The sequence below is a fragment of the Hemiscyllium ocellatum genome, chromosome 6 (genome assembly GCF_020745735.1).
Source record: "Hemiscyllium ocellatum isolate sHemOce1 chromosome 6, sHemOce1.pat.X.cur, whole genome shotgun sequence".
Taxonomy (NCBI): domain Eukaryota; kingdom Metazoa; phylum Chordata; class Chondrichthyes; order Orectolobiformes; family Hemiscylliidae; genus Hemiscyllium; species Hemiscyllium ocellatum.
In genome coordinates, this window is record NC_083406.1 from 29385664 (window position 1) to 29408729 (window position 23066).

General features: G+C 39.7%; 1 protein-coding gene across 4 annotated transcripts in view; it reads right to left on the reverse strand.

Moving 5' to 3' along the window:
• Window positions 1-3546: 3546 nt before the first annotated feature.
• Window positions 3547-23066, reverse strand: part of tbc1d4 (TBC1 domain family, member 4) — a 275419-nt gene continuing 255899 nt past the window's right edge. For 2 of the 4 annotated variants that reach the window (XM_060825895.1, XM_060825894.1), the window contains 4 exons: window positions 21899-22058; window positions 15368-15537; window positions 13242-13418; window positions 3547-6203 (listed from right to left, as the gene is read on the reverse strand). In XM_060825895.1, the coding sequence (XP_060681878.1) occupies window positions 5928-6203; window positions 13242-13418; window positions 15368-15537; window positions 21899-22058 (783 nt within the window). In that variant the 3' untranslated portion in view covers window positions 3547-5927. The remainder of the gene's footprint in view (window positions 6204-13241; window positions 13419-15367; window positions 15538-21898; window positions 22059-23066) is intronic. The other 2 variants (XM_060825896.1, XM_060825898.1) reach the window with 1 other exon arrangement.

Consider the following 23066-nt stretch of genomic DNA (forward strand, 5'->3'; position numbering starts at 1 on the left):
ATGAGGTCGGTTGCTAAGTGATCCCAATAGGACCCAAACTGAGCATCAGTGAGGATGTCATTCCTTTTATGAGTGCCAATTGGTAGCACTATCAACAAACCCTTTATAATTTTGCAACTTGTGGTCATTTGTGGGTTGAGAAATCCATAATTGAGCAAGTTGGACGCATCTCACCCTTTGTGGACAGGGTGTACCTGGTCAATTTTCCACATTGGAGGGTAGATGCTAACTTTCTAACTGCACTGGAATAGCTTGGCTGGGGTACAGCAAACTCTGCAGCTCAAGCACTATTGCTAGAATATTGTCAGGGGCCATGGTCATTGTAATATCAATATCTTCAGATCTTTCTTGATATTACCCGGAGTGAACAGAATTGGTTGAAGAATGACATTTGTGATGCTGGGAACCTCAGGAGGAGGCTGAGGTAGATTATCCACTTGGTACTTCAGGCTGAAGATTGTTGCGAGTTCTTCAGCTTTGTCCTTTGCACTAAAGTGCGGGTCTCCAATAGTCAAATGATGAGAATAGTTGAGGAACCTCCACCTCCAGTTGGTTGTTCAACTGCACACCCTATTCATGACTGGAAACAGCAGGACTGCACAACTTAGATCTAATCCATGAGTTGTGGGATCTCTAAGCCCTCTTTATTGCATGCATTGTATGCAATTTGGTGTGCATATAGTCCTGTGTAAGTTTACCAGTTTGGCTATTCATTATTTGACCTCGGTTGGTGCAGTTTTTGGTATACCCTCCTCCACTTTTTACTGAACCAGGGCTAATCTCCTAGACTGAAGATATACAAGGTATGAGGGTACAGATTGTGGATGAATATAATTCTGCTGTGGCTGATAGTTCATAGTGCTTCAGGGATGCCCAGTTTGAGTTACTTAATCTGTTTGAAGTCCAACCCATTTAGTTGGGGCAACAGTAGAGCCATAGTAATGTCATTGGAATAGTGTTCCAGACACCTAGACTAATGTTTTGGTGTCATGAGTTCAAATCTCACCTGTTGGAATTTAGGAATAATGGTAAACCTATAATTAAAAGCTAGCTTAAGAGTGACCATGAAACTATTGTCAATTGTCTTTTAAAAAAAAAACACATATTTCATAATGATCTTTTGGCAAGGTAATGTCATACTTACCTGGTCTGGCCAACTTGTGACACTCTACCCACAGCATTGTGGTTTACTCAACTGTTCTATGCAATGACATAGCAAGCCACTCAGTTGAAGGGCAGTTGAGAGTGGGTAAAGTTGGACCCAACAGCAACCCCCACATCCCATGAAGAGCGAAAACAAGTGATATCATGCCATATGACAGAATGGATGATGGTAACAGATTGCAGTAGTGTCCTGCTTTCTTTGTCGAACTTTGGGAGTGATTTAAAAACATATGGTGATGTAATAGGAAGAAAAATATGGACAGTAGACAATATTTGAAAATATAAATTTGAATCAGGGAAAATGAGTATGTTTAGATTCCCTACAGTGTGGAAACAGGCCCTTCAGCCCAACAAGTCCATTCCGACCCTTCGAAGAGCAACCCAACCAGACCCATTTCCCTCTGACCAATGTACCTAACACTATGGGCAACTTAGCATGGCCAATTCACCTAACCTGAATCTGTACGTTATGGGGGAGGAAGAGGAGTTAACATCAGAACTGAGAGTGGGAACATAGAATAGTAACATGAATTAAAGTCAGGAAGAAAATGCATGAAACCAGTAGCTTAATAAGAATGACAATGGAATAGCAAATATAGTGAGAATTCCAAAAACACAAATCTGAAAGAAGAAAACAATTTATCGGAAATACAAACATGTGCAGAATAAGGAAGTAGGTAAATCTCAGATATAAGAAGTTATTTGAATTCAGCACCTACAACTCAAAGATGGAGATCAAGTTGGAGTTCAATAGTTGGAAAGAATAGGATTATTGGCTGCAACAATAAGGAACCAGAGGTTCCTTGGAATGACTGAGTGTTTGAACAGAAATTTGAACGAAAACTCAGTAAAATAACTGGCAATTCTAACACAAACCTGTTGGAATGCAAAACTGAAATAAATGAACTGGGAGTGATTAATGATTTACAAAGAAGCATTCTTGGAGTTAGTGACTTAATAAGGAACCATTTACTCTTCATTTACTCAGGGGGCATAATTCATGCATTGCTGAACAAAATATATATTTTTTTAACAAAATATTACAGTAGAGTGGAAAGACTATGCACTGATAGAAGAACTGATCGATGAATTAACTTCTTATTTTAAGGAGTGGTGAATGAACGATGGAACTTTGATGCGTTTATTCAGAAAAGAATTTAAGGAAAAATACATGGCCAGGTACCAGAGGGTAGCAGTAATATTACAAATCATGCAAATGTAATGATAAGGTATGAGATGGATGGGCTGAGGGGTGTGAAAGTAGCAGGTAAGTGCTAGGAATAGTCTAGCCATTTCTAAGATGCAGCAGGAAGTGCCTGTGCCAGTACCAGCCAGGTGTAAACCAGGACTATTGTGGCAGGACTATAGAAAGGGAAAAATCCTCCATAATGTAAAATCTGTGTTTTTCGCTGCCTGGCATTAAAGAACCATATTAAAGGAATGTTTAGATCCAGAAGGAAAGCAGCATCTACAGATGCAATACTGAGTGTAAAGGGAAAACTGAAATAAGAGTACGAGGCAAGTGTTCAAATCAAATGTAATATTTTCAGAAAGGAAAAGGAACATGTCAATGCTAGTGAAGGAGGAAAGGCATGCAGTCAGGAGAACTAATATACACACAGGAGGTTCATACCACGTCAATATGGTTAGAGACGAAACATTACAACAATGGCTTGTTACATTTGTTAGACAGTAATACAGACTCACTGACTATTGGAAAAAAAATGGAAGTGAAAATGTTCAGATAGATCAGAGTGGTGAGCACAAATAAAATAACTATTTAAGGACAATTAAATTAGCCATTCATTGTTTCGGACAGGGAGGGAGTAAACTAGGCCAAGTGCCTACAAGCCTTCTCTTTTTGTCTGCCTAGATACCACACCAGTTGCAGGCCATCCTGTAGAATGATACCCACTCCATTACCCAGGATGGTGGTGATTTAGCAGCACCAAATTTTTATTGTCATTAATTGCTGGCTTTTCTGCCCCATTTGAGCAAGGTGCTTTCTTTCCTTGTCTAATCCCTGATTATAAGACCTCTATTCCCCACTCCTTCAGACACTTCCACTTAAATCCAATTATATTATACACTTCACTGGCTCCCATTGAAGTAAGTTTCACATTCTCACCACGCTTTGGATAAAGAGGTGTCTCCTGAATTATACATTGAATTTATTGTTAACTATTTTATATTGTCATGTTCTTCCAAGCAAGATGAAACATGCCCTATGGGTTTACTTGTATCAAAACCTTCCATAGTTTTAAAGAACTCTAGAGATTACTATCCAGCCTTCATTTTCCAAGATAGCTAAATTCTCAAACTTCTTCCAGTTTGGATACCCTGTGTTTCTGATATTCTCATTGAAAACTGTTTTGCAGCCTCTTCAGTGCCTCCAATCCTTTATTTTTTTATAATGTGACAAACAGAACCGTAGACAGTGCTCAGAGTATGGTCAGAGCAAAGTTCAAATACTTGACGTAACTGCTGCTAAGTTGCGTGAGGATACAACATTTAACATCCTGGTAAGGAACCAACACCAAATGAGTCCTCAGAACATTAATTATCTCTGAAAACTGGTGCTGATTTTCCTATCCTCGTCTTGCAAAGGTGGTTTCTCTCAGCAGTAGTGCAGGACCAGCTGGAAAGTGGGTCAGATAGGTTTTTGAAGACCATGAGTAGCAGGTTTTGCAGTTGCTGGTGGATAAAGCCCTTAAAAATTAGTTCTTCAATCTGATGGTAGATTAGGACTCACTAGTTATTTTTGGAGTGGTTTTAGGTTCTCTGACTGCTTCTGATGCCAACCCAGATTGGCACCCTCAGGGGTATTGGATGGACAAGTTGGTGTAGGCACTGTCCAAGGCCATCTGTCGAACTGGAAGCAAATAGATGGCAGATGTTGCATCAGTCTTTAGCAGTGTCCCCACAGTTTTTCCCAAGTACTATCCTGCGGGACATCAACTTTTGTCGAATAAATTTCCATCAACTCTTCTGTGGACTACATTGCTCAGGATCTTCAGCTGAAGTGATCCACTCTTCTATTTGGCAAATGGTTTTGGATATCTGCAGTCCTTGCAACTATTTTTCTCACAACAACAGGGTCCAGTTTAATCAATCTACTTGGAGCAGTCTGATTAGTCATGAAAATAAACCGTTGTAAGGCAATTATATTTTAAATGTCACCTTAGATTCAAGGTAAAGTGGAGTTTTTGGAAAGGACAATGTGATCTCTCCTGTGATTTGCATAGAAACCAGTACACATCATAGAAAACAGTACCCATATGCCTTGCTTTTTATGGAGACAACAAATCACAAATTGAAACCGATTCAAGGGTAGGTTCAAGTTTTAACGATGCCGTGACTTTTGATTGACTTGCAATCCCTGAGCTGGAACAGTCTGTATTGTGTTGAAATAACTTCCAGATTCTTTGTTACTCTGACAAGAGCAGTTTCTGTAGCAAAAGGCATATTCACAAAAGTAATGCATGAAGAAAATTAGCCCTTGAAGAGGTTGCACAGTTACAAGGAAAAGGCAGGGGTCTATGTTTAAACTGTGCAGCAGTCTTTCAGATTATGTCCAGGCACCACAGACCAAATGGCATCTTCCTGTGCTTTATCATACTGTGTTGCTGGGAATCCAGACTGATTGAGGAAGTTTTAGTTAGGAATAAGTACAATTCTCTTCACACTGGTTTATGCATGACTGCTTCTACAACCTTAATATATAACCTGGCATACATCAGACTGAGAAACAAGTGCAATTCCATACATGTCAATTCACTGTAATTAGTGTTTGTAGTTCTTTTCTTTTATTTGAACATGTCTGAATTAGCCTTTTGGAAGATGCTTCAAATAACATCAGAAACAACAAGGAAGAAACTTTTTTTTGTTTTATAGAACCTACATTGTATACAGACATAAATTTAAATGATTTGATAATATTTATAACACACAGTGGAAAATTAAGCACTATTGAACTCAATGGGTGGAAATAATTGCAGAAGCAGTTCCAATAGTCTTGATTTCCATTTTGAATATTGTCCTTCTTTGGACTTGAGCTGGTTCCGTTCCAGAGAAAAGAGGTAATGATTCGCTGGCGCACTGCAACATCAACCAACATGAAAGCAGTGGGATTTGGCACTTTGTAAGTGTGTCTGGTTGAAGTGGAGCTGGTTAAATGCCGTATCCATTCTCCAGTCAACCATTTTGTTGATGTAACAAAATGAACTGCTTTGTGTTTTTAAACAACAATTCAAACTGGCCTCACATTAGAACCACTTTGCTTCTTGAACAGAAAATACATTCTTTTTTTTATTTTGTTTTTACATTTCCCACATGATTTTGACAGATTGAATACCATCCTCATCCCAGTAATTATATATGGCAGGAAAGGAGCAATTGACATAGAACCATCACCTTGGTCTTTGTCTTAATGATCAAGTAGCTCCCCTTGCTGAAGTACAATAAGTAATACAACAGAAGCTGCAGTCATGAAGCACAGTTTCCAACCGTGATGCTAAATATACTAAACACCAAGTAAGTCAGGTGAAGGAGTGTTAAGTTGATTTTGTTTTTAAAATGACATTTTGGATACCCCACTTTCTAAATTCTCCATTCTTACGTTACAAAGGCCTCATACAATTTCTTCTGAGCCATATACCATGTGACACAGTGTCTCAGAGGCCTAGTAAAGCATGCACTTCCCTTTTCAGAATGGCTATTTGGCTTTCTACGGCACTGTCTCTCGCGTTTCACTCTTGACATTTTCATGGCTTATTATTTCCTATTTTCACTTTGCTACCATCCAATTCCTCATCCATTGCTTCAGGCCTTCTTGATGAGAAAATCCCTGAATTCTTCCTTGCCAGAAATTCCCCATCATTTAGGACATCCTGTGGCAAATATTTGCGCATATGTTCTATAGTCTTTAAGTGTGACTGCTTCTCCTGTTCCATTGTACGGATTAGGAGCTTCATTTTATTTTCTCGGATTAAAATGCTTTCAATGCTGGCTTCCAGGTTCTGTATCTTGAAGCGAGTGGCCTGTAAAATGAAGGAGAAAATACTGTTTAGTGGCTCATTAGCAAGACATACATAACAGAGGACAGATATACAGCACCAGGCCATTGAACAGTATGTGTGCATCTGTTGGACTTCAGGTGAAAGTGCACCTTCACCTACCTCTGCTCATCCCTCCATCTTCTTTCCATTTTTTTTGTGTGTAGGTTCTCCACATTGAGCTTCAACTCTCACCTTCACCAAGTTGCCGTTCTTCACATACAACTTCATAGGCTATTTGACCATGGTAGGAAAGGCACCACAACCCAACCTAATCCATATTTCACCAGATTTCCATATACCTGCACTATTTACCACGGCTCAAATGGAGCAGGCTGAAGAAAGGAATTACCCGACTTAGTTTACCTCCCTCCCTCCACCTTATTCCATCAACCCAGAATCGTCTGTGGTCAGCCATGTCAGCACAGCTCCATATGGAACCTTCCCATACGGCCCGCCAGACAGTGGGTCTTTTGTTTCTTCATTTTTAAAGATCCAGAAGTGTTCTGACACATAACTAAACCTTGTCTTCTCATCATCAAATCGCCCATGGTTTTTTTGATCCATTAATCACTACTAATTGATCACTCATGTTCTCCGATTAACTAATAGACACGCAAAACCTTATTCTTTATTCACTGAATGTGGCTGTCACTGGCCAGGCCAGTATTTTGACGATGCTGGAGGTCTGGAGTCACATCTGGTCTAGACCATTTAAAGACAGCAGTTTCCTTCCTTAAAAGACATCGTTTTTTACGACAACTGGCAAAGGTTTCACAGACATCAGTAGCCCCTTAATTCTAGGTTTCTATTGAACTTAAGTTCCACCACCCATCATAGCAAGATTCAAACCCGGGACCCCAGAATATTGCTTGGGTCTCTGGATTAATAATCTTGTGACAATACCACTAGGCCTTTGCTCCCCATAAAGGAAGAAAGGAGTTCACCAGGAAATCCTTAACTTCGTGACCTTCTGAAATCCTGAGAACATAAGAAGATTTGCAGGTATGTAAACATTTTCTTTCCCTCTTTGGTGAAATTCCTACCAAAATGCCCAACTGATGGAAATTTACTGGGGATTTCCACAGAGCCTGGAAAGATGGGCAGGCTTTTTTTTCACTAAGTTGGACAATACTGGCATAAAATGAGTATGAATTGAAGATTACAGAACCTGACAGTATAATATCTTAAAACAGAAAGAGATCGTGCTAGAGAAACTCAGAAAGTCTGGTAGCATCTGTAGGGAAAGGGAAGTAGAGTTAACGCCTTGAGTCCAGAGACCCTTCATTAGAACTGTCATTCAGGATGTCACTTTCAAGTTGACTGCTGTGTCCGTTAATACAAAACCTTGCCCTTCCCTAGAGTTAAGGTATGAAAAAAAACTGTTGAAGGAGGATTGATGTTACAGTCATGGGAGAAAGCAACATCGACACTGGTGAACTACAATTTAGGTGAGGTTGACTACTCCTTGGTCATTTCAGGTCTTTTCCTCACCTCATACTTCAAACAGGTTTTTGTTAGTCCCAGGTCATTCACAGCATAGAATAGGCTCATATTGTAGGCTTTGGTAAAGTTTGAGAACTAATAAAGTTATTATTTAATCAATTGAGGATGACATAGATAGCTGGAGAAACTCAGCAAATCTTAGAATTCTGAAGAGGGGTCACCAGACCTGAAACATCGACTTGGCTTTCTCTCCACAGATACTGCCAGACCTGCTGACTTTCTATTTCTATTTTCTTGTGACCCTTGATTGTCCTCTGACATAGCTTACCAAAATATTCAGTTACATGTAAGCTGTTCACGACCACCTCAGGGATATGACTGTGTCAGTGAAGATGAAATAATAGTGATGACACTAACATTTTTAAAATTTAAACAATAATATCATCTCCTTTGCAAATTAATTGTATAACTTCTTTACAACTTTTCATTCTTTCATGGGATACAGTGTTGCTAGCAAAGCCAACATTTGTTACTCAAACTAAGTGGTTTGTTAGATCATTTAAGAATGCAGAGTAAAAAGTGAGGTCTGCAGATGCTGGAGATCAGAGCTGAAAATTTGTTGCTGGTTAAAGCACAGCAGGTCAGGCAACATCCAAGGAACAGGAAATTCGACGTTTCGGGCCAGAGCCCTTCATCAGGAATCCTGATGAAGCGCTCTGGCCCGAAACGTCGAATTTCCTGTTCTTTGGATGCTGCCTGACCTGCTGTGCTTTAACCAGCAACAAATTTTCAGCATTTAAGAATGCAGCCATATTTATCAATGTGGAGTCACATGAAGGCCACACCAAATGGCACATTTTCTCCCCTAAAGGAGAAACATAAGAGGTATAGTTAGTAAGTTTGCAGATGACACCACAATTGGAGGTGTATTTGACAGCGAAGATTACCTCAGATTACAACAGGATCTTGATCAGATGGGTCAATGGGTTGAGGAGTGGGACAGATGGAGTTTAATTTAGATCAATGTGAGGTGCTGCATTTTGGGAAAGCAAATCTTAGCAGGACTTATACACTAGGTTTCTAAGGAGTGTTACTGAACAAAGAGACCTTGGAGTGCAGGTTCTTAGTTGCTTGAGAGTAGAGTCGTCAAGCAGATAGGATAGTGAAGAAGGTGTTTGGTATGCTTTCCTTTATTGGCCAGAGTATTGAGTACAGGAGTTGGGAGTTCATGTTGCGGCTGTACAGGACATTGCTTAGGCCACTTTTGGAATATTGTGAGTAATTCTGGTCTCCTTCCTAAAGGAAGGATGTAGTGAAACTTGAAAGGGTTCAGAAAAGATTTACAGGGATGTTGCCAGGGTGGGAGGATTTGAGCTATAGGGAGAGGTTGAATAGGCTGGGGCTGTTTTCCCTGGATAGTCAGAGGCTGAGGGTTGACCTTATAAGAGGTCTATAAAATCATGAGGGGCATGGTTAGGATAAACTGACAAAGTCTTTTCTCTGGGGTGGGAGAGTCCAGAACAAGAGGACATTGGTTTAGGGTGAGAGAGGAAAGATATAAAAGAGACCTAAGGGACAACTTTTTCACACAGAGGGTGGTATGTGTAAGGAATGAGTTGCCAGAGGAAGTGGAGGAGGCTAGTACAACTGCAACGTTTAAAAGGCATCTACAGGCATGAATAGGAAGGGTGTGGATGGATATGTGCCAAGTGTTGGCAAGTGGGACTAGATTGGGTTGGGTTATCCGGTCGGCATAGACGAGTTAAGATCGAAGGGTCTGTTTCCATGCTGTACATCTCTATGACTTTGGGTGTACTTTGTTGGCCTAGCCAACATTTATTGCCTATCTCTGATTGTCCTTGAGGTGGCCATGGTGGGCTGCCTTCTTGAACTGCTTCAGTCCATTTGGTTTAGATAGACCTACATGCTTTCAAGGTGGATGTTCTCGAATTTTGACCCAGTGACAGGACAGAAACGATGATATACCCCCAAGTCAAGGCAGTGAGTGAGTTGGAGGGAAACTTGCAATTGGTGGTGTTCCCATCTGTTTACTTCCCTGTCCTTTTATGTGATAGTGTCCACATATTGGGAATTTAATATCGAAAGAGCCTTGGTGAATTTCTGCAGTACATATTGTAGGTGGTACACACTGTTGCTACTAAGCATTAGTGGTGGAGGGAGTGAATGCTCAAGCAAATGATCTCTGGAATCAAGCTCTTTTGTTCATAGTTGAACCAAAGCTGTAATGAGGTCAGGAGCTGAGTGGGCCGTGCAGAACCCAAACTGGGGCATCAGTGAGCGGGTTATGCCAAGGAAGAGGTACTTGATAGCATTGGAGATAACACCTTCCATGACTTTACTAATGATCATGAGTAGACTGATGGGGCGGTAATTGGTCAGCTTGGATTTGTCCTGCTTTTTGTGCACAGGATATACAATTTTCCACATTGCCAGGTAGGTGACACTGTCCTTGCTGTACTGAAACATCTTAGCTATCGACACAGCAAGTTCTGGAGCAAACTTCTACAGTAGTGTTGCCAGAATATTGTCAGTGCCCATAGCCTGGCAGTGCCCAATGCCTCCAGCTTTTTCCTGATATCATATGGAATGAACTGAATTGGCTGAAGACTGGCACCTGTGATGGCAGGAACCTCTGGAGGGAGCCAAAATGTATCTCTGACTTGGCACATATTGCGAACTGTTGTGGATTTTTCAATCTTCTCTTTTGTACCAGGCTCCCCCATTATTGAGGATGGCTATACATGTGGAGCCCAACCCTTGAATGAGTTATTTCATTTTTCACCACCATTTATGACTGGACTGGTTGCATTGCAAAGCTTAGATCTGATCCTTGGCTATAGAATCACTTAACTTTTTCACTTGCTGCTAATGCTGTTTAGCACACAAGTAATCCTGCTTTGTAGCTTCATCAGGTTGGCACCTCATTTTTAGACATACCTGATATTGCTCCGGTTGTGACTTCCCGCACTCTTTATTGAACCAGGTTTGAGCCCCTTAATGGTATTGGGGAGATGGGGATATGCTGGGCTATGAGGTTGAAATTTTCTTTGAGTACAAATCCATTGCTACTGATGTTGCTTCACACATGGCCATCTTGAGTTGCTAAATCATTTTGAAGACTGGTCCATTTAGTACAGTGAAATTGTCACATTAGGCCTATATAGTGGTCACATTTATCGACATTGTCATAGACAGATGCATTTGCAGCAGATAGATTAAATGAGGGTGAGGTCAAGAATGTTTCTCCCTCTTGTTCGTTTCCTCACAACATGCTGCAGACCCAGTCTAGCTGCTCATTGGCTTGACGGTAGGAGACAGAGGGTGGTGGTGGAGAGTTATTTTGCAGACTGGAGGCCTGTGGCCAGCAGTGTTCTGCAGGAATTGCTTCTGGGACCGCTTTTGTTTATCGTTTATATAAATTATTTGGATGAGAATTTGGGAGGCATGGTTAGTAAGTTTTCAGACAAAACCAAAATTGGTGGTACAGTCGAAAGTGAAGAAGATTATCTAGGATTATAAAAGGGTCTTGACCAATTGAGCGAATGGACTGAGGAATGGCAGATGGAACTTAATTTGGATAAATGTGACATTTTGCATTTTGGTAAAACAAACAAGGCAGGACTTATACTGATAATGGTAGGGCCCTGGACAGTGTTGTCGTACAGACAGATCAAGTGGTCCAGGTACACAGTTTGTTGAAAATTGCGTCACAGGTAGATAGGATGGTTAAGGAAGCATTTAGGACACTTGCCTTCATTGTTCAGACCATTAAGTATAATATTTAGGATGTCATGTTGAGGTTGGACGGGGCGTTGGTGAGGCCACATTTGGAGTATTGTGTACAATTCTGGTCGCCCTGCTGTAAGAAGGATATTATTAAATTGGAGAGGGCATTCAGAAAAGATTTACCAGGATGTTGGAAGAATGGGAGAGGCTGTATAAGCTGGGACTTTTTTCACTGGAGTGTAGGAGGTTGAGAGGTGACCTCATAGAGGCTTATAGAGGGGAAATATATAAGTTAGAGAAGCTCAAAATTAGGGGACATATTTTTAAGGTGAGAGGAGAAAGATTTAAAAAAAGAATGTGAGGGGCAACCTTTTCACACAGAGGTGGTTCATATGTTGAATGAATTGCCAGAGTAAGTGGTAGGTATAGGTATAGTTATAATATTAGATGACATTTGGACAGGAAAGGTTGAATAGGAAAGGTTTAGGAGGGACAAGGACCAAACGCAGGCAAGTGGGAGTAGTTTAGTTTAGAAAACTTGGTCAGCGTGAACTAGTTGGACTGAAGGATCTGTTTTCATGCTGTTTGATTCAATGACTTGGTCAGCTTGAACTTTAGAGACAGGACTGAGCCACTGTTGGTAGCAGAATCCCCCACCAAGAATACTTTTTGGCAACCTCAGTGCTTCTTCCAAGTGGCGTGAAATATGGAGTAGTACTCATTCATTAGCCTTGGTTTGAAGGAAATGTCGGGCTGTTACATGCAGTAATCAGCAATTATTTCCTTTATCACATTTAACCTGAGAAAACTCCCTCCCAACACTACACTACTATACACCAGCTCTGCATGGTATGTTTGGCTGGTGGGACATGACGTACCTACGGATTATTATGGTGGCGTTTAAAACATTATCAGCAAGTTACAATTGCCTGAGTAATTGCTTTGCCAAGCTGCTGCTTGACCACTCTATCAGCCTGTTGTCCTAATTTTGGCATTAGCCCCCAGATGTTGGTAAGGACAACTTTGCAGTGTCAACAGAACCGTGTTTACCATGGAAGTTTCTAGTGCCGAAGTTGATGCCAGGTGGTCCGTCCATTTTTGTTCCTTTTCTGAAATCTTTTAGAGGTTTAGTACAACGCAGTGGCTTGCTAGGCCATTTCAGAGGACACTTGATTGTCAACTACTTTGCTTTTGGTCTTATGATTAATCAAGAAGTTTCATGCACTTTATGACTTCCTGCAATTTTCATGTCTGAGCCAGAATATGTTGGCCTATACTTTAATATGTAGAAAGCAGCATAGTGATGTTAGGCTTATTGAGGGTCAGAGTATGTCCTACAGCTCAATCGTCTGCACAGGAAATAACTGACAGATGAATGGGAATCTAAACATAGCAATAAACTTGAATCGTAGATTCACTAGAGGAAGGAGGCCATTTGTCCTATCAAGTCCACACTGACTCTCCCACCCAGACAGATACCCCAAGTTATCCTGGTAACTTTGCCAGTGTACCATGCCAGCACATCCTGGATGCTACAGAGCAATTTAGATCTGCCAATTCACCTAACCTGCACATGTTTCGAGTGTGGGAGGAAACCCACGGAAACACAGTGCTAACCACTGAGCCACCGTGTTGCCCTAATGATGGACACAATTGTCTTTGACATCCAAAAGCACCTGACATTGCAGGATTAAAATTAATTTTCTTGATTAAAAAATACTGCAGGCAGGTGTATGTGTTATCTGTCCCAAAGCAAAGATCCTGTGGGTATCTCATTTCCGGAGACAATATCATTTGCATTAACAGTTTTACAGTTGATGTCATTGTTACCTGAAGCTTCTCCAGTAGTTCCATGTTTTGTCTCTTAAGCTGACAATTTGCTCTCTCCAGTTTCTCCAGACGGTCTCCATCATCGTTGGGCAATGAATTCTCCACCATCTCATCTTGCAACACATGGTACTCTACCTCATAGGCATGGAGCTGCTTGGAAATGTCCATCTCAAACACCTACAACACACCAGAAATGATTCACTGAAAACAGCAAATGAAGGAGACCTGAAGTTACTGCTAGCAGGAGCTGATGCTGTCATACAGATTTAAACCTAAATGGGGATTGTGACCTTGTCCCTAGAACTTTGAAACTGTTGAACTGAACATTATCTTTGTACCCTGATGAATAATTTAAGATTTGTCTCATCTGTTGACAACAATGATGCAATGCTGGCCAGAAATTGCAGGAAACAGTAATGGCAAGTTCACCATATGCCATCTTAACCAGTGTGGGAAACAATCTAGCAACAGTATTGAGAACAACATAAGCCTTGAGTCACCAATCAGCACAAGCTGCTGAAGGATCTGTGGTTTTGCTGCTGGACTATTGACTCTTGAGGACCAGAAAGAGAACAACTGAAAGAACTGAAGTTGCACAGAGAGAGGGAGTCCATTCAGCCTATCCTGCCTGTCCCAGTTGTTAAGAGATTACACAAACAGGGATGAAGAGAGTCGTGCAGGAATTTGAAAAATACAATGATAATTATAAAACGGAAGCATTGTTGGGCAAGGAGCCAATGTAGTTACATATACTGAAACCAGATTGGAGTTGGAAGATGCATCTCAAATAGCTTTTCTTAAACACTTTGGAGATTATATCTAGGCAGATAATGCATTGAAGGAGATTGGGTGGGACGATTTTTAAACTTATGCGGATACATACACAGTTTTGGTTCATATGACATTTCTGGGATATTGGGATTCTGGCACCCTGGTAGCTTTTACTTTCTCCTCTTTAGTTATATGATTTGAACAAAAAACATCTTTCTTTGTTGTCGGAGCTTAGGGTAAATGAAAGGAAAGATCCTTTTCACACAATCCATGATGCTAGTTTGTATTGAACAATTTAATTAGTGGAACAGAGTTTCATGTATTTGCTCATATCCTGTACTGCAGACAATAGAGCTGATTGACAGTCAGGGTCTCCCTTGGGCCATGAGGATCACGTCTAACCTGCTGAAGCACTAGCCAACTACAAAATCATAATAACAGGATCCCGAGCAATACTTTTGATCTCCAATGCTAGTTGCTAGGCTGGACAAATGTAGAAGGAATAAGAAAACTCTTGAAGTGGAGCACAGCTGTGCTATATAAACACTGTGTAGAAAGTTGTACTTGACATACATTAAGCAAGCAGTAAAACATACTGAGTAAAATATAAACCACTGTTGAGGGCTACTGTGCTAACAGCATCACTTAGATGTGATCAACAAAGTCATAAACCTTACTCTCTTCCTGTAACTTGAGGTCAAACACTTTTAAGACTGGTCTGTAAATTACAAGTAACATTAGCTTTACAGCTCCTTTGGACTAATACATAACTATCAATGGCCTTAAATTATCCCTCTGGATGATTTATAGAAAAGCATAAAGCGCGCCAGGCTGCACTTATGGCCACAGTATCTTTATTATATCAAGGACAGGCAGTGTGATGATAAAATATTAAATCCCCATGGACATTAGAAAAGCTATTCAGTTTAAAACTTCTACCCACATGCATACAGCTCAGTGATTGCAGTTTGCTGTTTTAAAAAGGTCAAATACACTTTATATTAATTCTATCATAAACATAGATATTCCATTTGTTCTGATACAAAAGACAGTTTAAATCTGAAAGCTGTTAATTAGTAAATAACTTTTAAATGCTAAAACTACACAGATAGTGGAACAAAATACGCTAAAAATAATTTTTTTCTTTATTCTTAGTGAAATATGAAAGTGTGACCTTGCCTAAAACAGGTTAGTATAGATAATCAATATTATATTGATGCAGATATTTGCACTATTAGTGAATTAACTATGAATATCCTCTCTGTGTCTGACCCTTGACAAAACTTAGATAGTTTCAAAAAATGCAAATCCAAGCAATTTGAAAAGTTTACAATACTAAGTAATGACATTAGTACCTGAACAATAGTTTTCTCCATCTGTGTGTGACTCAGATTTGGAATTGTTGACTTTATGAAATCTACGATGGTCTCAAAACTGTCACATTGCAGAATTAATGCCTCGTGACTGCTCATCAGGCTAAGGGCCACTTTAAATATCACCTCAGTCCCTTGGAGAAACATAATATCTGTTTTTTGGAAAAGGAAAAAGAATACAGACCCACAAGTCTTTATGTTAGTCAGAACATCTCCATTTTCAAGTCCAAATTATTACCTATTTGGTACCATGTGTAGAATTTAAAAAGAATCAATATTATGTTTATGCGACTTTGCAATACTTGAGTACTCAGACAGGCCAGATCTCCCAACAAGGTCCCAGACAGACATTTAATAAAGCAGCTTACCTGTGAGAATAAATCTGTGCTATATGGCTTTTCAACAGTGTTAGTCATCAAACATGTCAAGCACTACAATTCAAAGTGGTTCTTAATGTGACTACTGACACTATCCCACAGCATGGCAAGCTTTGGACCTGTAGTCATAATTACTGTTTTAATCAGCTCTCTAGAACAACTGTCAAATGGAGGTTCCCAAATCTATTGATATCTCAAAGTTTATCATAAATATTTTCACAGTTTGCAGGCAGCGCAAATATTTCAGCACTCATTGTACAGAGTGAAGCCTGCCAAGTAACTACAACCAACCTAAATTTGTTAGTCACTCTCATTGGGAAAAGGTACTGCTTTTGTCACCATAGTTACCATTATCCCATACTCAACCACCCTCCTCAAGCCTTCTTCAAGAAATGGCTGCATATGCGGAATGCAAAGCAGACTAAAAATTGAAATCATATGTAAATTTTGCTTTTCAACATTCTACCTATTCCTGATGTGTAGAATCAAATTAAATCAGATATCGAAATTAAAATATCGGGCGACTGACTATGTGGAGTTTACACATTCTCCCCCTGTCTGCATGGGTTTCCTTTGAGTGCTCCCATTTCCTCCCACAGTCCAAAGATGCGCAGATTAGGCAGATTGACGATGGTAAATTGTCCAAAGTGTCCAGGGATGTGCAGGCTAGGTGGGTTAGCCATGGGAAATGCAGGGTGATAGATGAAAGGGTAGGATTGAGTTGGATGCTTTTTGGAGGGTCAGAGTGGACTTGATGGGCCAAATGGCCTGCTTCCCCTGCAGGCGTCCTTTGAAAACAGACTTTTCTTAAAATAAAGCTGCTCCCTCCAGTTTTCCTGTTTAGCAGAAGGTAAGAGTCAAGAATGGGAGTAATGTTCATTTTCTGTTCTCACCATGAGACGAAGTGCTCTAAGGTCAAGGAGAGATCATTGCAGGGCAATAGCCTTTAAAATCTGCAAAAACCATTTGACTAAGTCACAAACCTGGAAGGACTAATGCAACATCAGATTTGTTTCTTCCACCCATGTACCATTAAAGAGCTTACATGTAGGTGTGACTCAGCAATAGTGGTCTTCCCTCTGAGTCAGTCTGATGTCAGTTCACATCCTTCTCCAAAGACATAACTACAGGATGACACTTCAACGTATTACTGAATGACAGCTGTACTATTGAAAGTTCGATTTTCCAGATAACAAAGCTAAACCAAGGTTCTGTCTGCTCATTTCAGTGATGTAAAAGTTGTCACTATTTTACAGGACAGCAAATTGGTTTTCCCTGGTTCCTTGGTCATCACTGCAACAGATCATCAGATTACTACTAGATCACAGATTGTGGAATCCTGCTATGTGGAAATTAGCTGCTGCATCACAGCAATAAGGGCATGTCAAAAGTATCACTGACTGCAGATCTAGGATGTCTACCAAGGCAGACTTGACTAAAGAGTTTAAGGTGAAGTAATCCTTCAGGGGCAGCAAGCATAATTTGATAAAGTTCACTCTACAGGTTGAGAGGGAGAAGCTGAGATCAGGCATAATGGTATTGCTGTTGAATAAAGGTAATTACAAAGGGATGAGGGAGAAGCTGGCCAGAGTTAACTGGAAGGGAAGCCTAGCAGGGAAGATGGTGGACCAGCAGTGGCAGGAATTTCTGGGGTAATTCAGGATTCACATCAGAAATTCATCCCAATGAAGAAGAAATATACTAATGGGAGGACAAGGTAACCATGGCTGACAACAGAAATTAGGGACAGCATAAAAGCAACAGAAAAGGCATTACAATGTGATGAAGATTAGTGGGAAGCTTTTAAAAAGCAGCAAAGATAACTAAAAGAAAACTGAAATGGAAGAAGATGAAATATGAGGTTGCTATTAAGTAATATAAAAGAAGATGGCAAGAATTATTTTTAGATATATAAAAGGTAAGAGAGAGGCAAGGCTGGACTTTGGACTGCCGGAAAAAGAGGCTGGAGTGGAAGTAATGGGGAACAAATAAATGGCAGAGGAACTGAATTGGTACTTTGTGTGAGATTTCACAGTGGAAGACACGGGCAGCACACCAGAAGTACAAGAGAGGCAGGGGACAGAGGTGAGCGTGGTGGCCATCAATAAGGAGAAGGTGCTGGGGAAGCTGAAAAGTCTAAAGGCAGATAAATCATCCAGACCAGATTTATTACACGTCAGAGCTCTGAAGAAGGTACTGAGGAGACTAGAGGCATTGGCTTTCAGGAATCACTGGAGTCAGGGAGGGTCCCAGATGACTGTAAAGTGGCTAATGTAACACCCCTTTTAAGGTCTGCATTGCCATTATATAGAATTACAAAGTTTAAATAGATTTTAATATAACAGAATTAAAACAGCACTGATTTATTGCGAGATCACAAGATTTCTATCATTACCATTTATCTATTGGGGAATAATTAGATCTTTAAGGAAAATTGAACCACAGCATTGAGATGTGACAGATTTAAAATAGTCTTCATGTGAAAAGAATAGTCATATTAAATGGAAATGGGAAGATAAATAATATAGCCATCAAAATTTAATGTCAGAGAAGATTAAACAGAATTTGGGATTAGACATCTTGGAGAAGACTGTTCTTGGGATTGAGAATTGTTTCAAGATTAAATACTAAATCTCAACCTAAATAAGTAAATACACTTTAGATTCAGTAGATGCTACTACAAGATTATAAATTTCCTAAATATAAAAGAAGGCACTGGTACTTTTGATGAAGTTCTATCAGCTTTTATTACTTCAATCTCACACCAAATACATTGCCAAATGAGCAAGATTTAACAGAAGGTACACCATCCAAAGGAATTGGTAGATTATTTAACTAATGATTTCTACAGATTAATAAAAGCCCGTTACATTGGAACTTTAAAAACAGGATATAAATAGACACATTTGTTGTCTAACTTATTGAAAAGTCCTTGTTAGAGTTAATGCATCCAAAGAATATTTGACTTTGGAGAAAACTATTCAAGTTATGATAGAATGTTACAAGCAGCAGCCAGGAGGACTCACAGGTATATTCCGAGATATGTAGACAACCTTGCCACAGGACACCAATTAAACCTATCCAGTTTTAAGATATAGACATTTTACTGATAAATGTAACAAACCAACACAAAGAATACACCAGTCAGTGGATATAAAGAGTCAGTGTTAGTGCTGTGGAACAAGAAAGCCATATTAGTATAATCCGTGCCCAACTATGACACAGTAGTGTATAACTATAGGTCATTTCCAGAAGATGGACAGAGGTAAAATACAATTTCAGAGCAGCCAAAGTGACAGGAGTTACTCAAGCAAACAGATGAACAGAGTATAATAATTATCATTGGAAAGATACCTGAGGCATTCCTAAGGGAAATTAGTGATACAACTGCTTCAAACTAGACAGGGCTGGTGTATGTAAAGGACATCAGTTAGGTTTAAGCTTGGTACAGGTACGAATATCACAGTTCCGTCAGATCAAATGCTATGTCTGAAGAAACATAAGTTGCAGCTTATGAAGATAGCACTACATGCTCCACGGTGGAAGAATTCTCAAGAGCAAAGGAATGTTACTAGTCCTACCACAACACAAAGAACCTAAGAGAGTTGAAAACGTGCATGCACAATCAACAGCTCCCACTTCTGAGTCTGTATGCATGACTTGACCTCAACATCCTTAAGACAGCAGAAGGAGTTCAACCAGCTCCAACAGAACAAAAGATTTAGAAACAAACTACTAATGACCAGTTCATGCAATTTGTAGAAGGTTTCCTTGGACTTTCTAGGATTATGGCGGAACCCAAGAAGAAAGAATTTATTGAAATTACCTACATTGGCATAAGAACTGATAGGATTCAGAAAAGATTTACAAGGATGTTGCTAGGGTTGGAGGGTTTGACCTATAGGGAGAGGCTAAATAGGCTGGGGCTGTTTTCTCAGTCAGAGGCTGAGGGGTGACCTTATAGAGATTTATAAAATCATGAGGTGCATGGCTGGGGTGGATCATCAAAGTCTTTTTCTCCACTGTGAGGGGAATCCAAAACACAAGGGTATTGGTTTCGGGAAAAATTTAAAAGAGACCGAACGGGCAACCTTTTCACACAGAAAGTATAAAATAAGCTGCCAGAGGAAGTGGTGGAGACTGGTACAATTACAACATTTAAAAGGCATCTGTGTGGGTATATGAATAGGAAGGGTTTCGAGGGATGTGTGTCATGTGCTGGCAAATGGGATGAGATTAGTTTCGGATATCTGGTCAGTGTGAATGAGTTGGACCTGTTTCTGAGGTGTACATCTCAATGACTCCATGACTCTCAGAGAATTATTACAGGTAACAGGAAGGAATTCACTGCTTTTATAATTGTGGAAATATTTGCTATTCTAATCAGCACCAAAAACAGAGAAGAAGACATAAAGAACCAAAGTTTTCCAAATGAAGCAAATACTCAGAACAAAAATGAACGGTACAACTGACTTGAGAGTTCACTGATGAATCTCTAACTGAAGTAATTTTAAAAAGCACAATTGTTTTCTACACAGAATAAATCAGCAAATTTGACTTTGATGTAAGATGATAAGACAACATAAGCTGAAGAACAACTTTTCAATCCTTTGTCTTTCGAAGAAGAATTATCAGTACCAGTGACAACAGTATTACTAAAATACACAAACACCTACTAGCACCATGACAAAGAATTTGAAAATGTCTAGTTCACCAGGACATCCAGAGAATGCAACTGAAAACATCCAACCCACTGAATGAGTTGAAGTAGAGAGCTTCAATACTTCAACACAGACCTATCAGCAGATTAAATATAAAGATTTCTAGAATAAAATGGGGATGAGATACATGCAACCTTATGGAAGCCAGACCAAATTCCATAACTTCCAAGACATGGTCAAAAGGAAGAAATTGCTAGTCTGAAAATCCAGGCTTCTGTGAAAATGAAAATACCTACTAAAGTAGAGTAACTGTCTTCTATGATATGCAGTCACAAGATAAAGAGTTCTCCTAATGAAGTTCTGAGACAACTACCTGAGTTAGCAGGAAAATGTTCACTTGTAAAGGGAATTTCTGGAGATTAATGTTCCTCTAGACATGGTCCTGAATGAAGGGACCAATGGGTTTTGCGAGGAATAGTTTAAAAGAGACAAGAATCATCAAACAGATTTTGATGCAAAGACCCATGAATCTTCTCCAATCAAACAGAGTTAATCCCAGAAGAATTGTGAAACCTCGGGTGTCCGAATGTGTGAAGTCAGAGACTGGTGAAGAGGTGGAGTAATATTGAATGCCTAAATTTATAAGTATGGGTAAGTATAACAAAAGGAAAAAATACCTAGTGGGAGATAAGGTAATAGTTCTGAAAGTGTTAATGTCAAAAGTACTTTAAGCTCCACCTAATTTGATGATGTCATACAATCTGTAGGTGAAGAAGAGCCAGACTAGCACAAGGTCCTGATGGAGACAGACGTCATCACTGACACTTGATCATTTTTGTAACGATGCCAAACTTGCCTATGTAACGTATACATATTGCTATCACACTGTAATCTATACTTTGTTGTTCAGACAAGTGCTTCATCTCATTAAAACTCAATGGTGGTTTACCTTTTATCATTGCTAATTAGATAAACCTCAGAATTAGTGGAGCAAGATGGAAAAGGGCTTCTGTGAAGCAGCAGCAATGTCTCTAACTCTGGGTCAGGAGACCCAGAATCAAGTCCCACCTGCTCCAACCCTTTAGACACTGGATAGATTAAAAATATCTAGAAAGAAGGATTGGTGGCAGCTTTCCATACTAACAAGCAGCAGTAATGATCCTACAGCGTATGAGATAATAATCAGTTCAGCCATGATTTTATTAAATAGCAGTTCAGGCTCAAGAGGGCATATAGTCTACTCCTAATCCTAATCTGTATGCTTGTATGATGGTTATGTATTTGAATGAGGGCATTTATAATAATTTTCATTCAGGTGATTGAGTGGAGTCTACACCCAGAGATGGTACATGGCCTTTGCAAAAACTGAAGTTGATTGGCTAACCCTATCCAAGACTGATGGTGCTCAAGGAAAGCATTACCTAAGCTCTTTTGTATGCTAGCGATAGAATTCAGAACATGAAGCTCACACTTACCAAAGACTCTGGCGACAAATCCCAGTGGGAACTGGGAGGCGAAAAAGGTGAGGAACCACGGGGCTGCGTAGAGGCTGGGGCTGACCTCATTGTCTTCAAGGTGGTTGTACAAATCCCGGTGATAGTCATGTAGAAGTCTTGACAGCTGGTACATCTGAATCTGCCCAAAGGACAAAGTGCAATCAGTATTTCTGCAGCAGACAGCACACACACATTTTGCTGTTATTCTGTGCTGAGCAGACATACAGGCTCACAAACCTAAACACACAATCCAACCACAAAGCACCATTTAATATATAAATATTTTCTCAGTCACAATAAAAAAATTCTTTGAAGAGAGATGATCATGAAATCTGAGGGTGTTCTGCTAAATCCCTTGAGGTTCCCGAACTGTCTTTTAATCATTAGATGTCTTTGGTAATGCACTACAGCTTTAAACATAATTATTAAAACTCCACAGTTTCACTGAAAAATACACAATGGATTAATTTTTGCACAGTTCAGGTGCAATAAATAATAAAGACATAAGATATAATTCTACAATAGAATAGTACTTCACTGTCTATATATCCACGCAAAAATATTTATCCACATACTGTACATACATCTCCTGCTCAAAAGGCGTGACTAATCCCATAATCAGGAAGTACAGGAGGGTACTTAAGGGAGATTCAGCAGAATGGCTCCATGGATAAGAGATTTAACCTGCAAGGTCACGTTGGAGAAGCTGAGGTCTTCCTTCTTGCAGTAAAGAGTTTTGAGGTAAGAATTGGATATGGATGTAGATTATTGCATGTTTAGATAAAGTAGACATTGGCTGTAGAATGTCCTGAGATTGTATAAAGTTATAAATTGCTAATCTCTTTCTTTCGATGAAATGAACTGTGTCAGACTTTGCAGATTTCACTAAATCAGGAAGAGGGATTAAAAGGAAGAATGAATTCAGATAAGAATTATGAAAGACTGCAGTGATAGATAAGCCAGAAGGATGAGTGTTCCAGTGACAGATGTAGTTTTGCACAGAGCAATGTGAAGCACATGTTTGGAGTGAAGCAGTATATCCTAAATGGTAATGCTGAAATTGGAGCAGTGGAGACCTACAATATATAGAAAGAGATTATTCAGAAAATCACAGAATTATGAAGGTGCAGAAAAAAATCATTTAGCC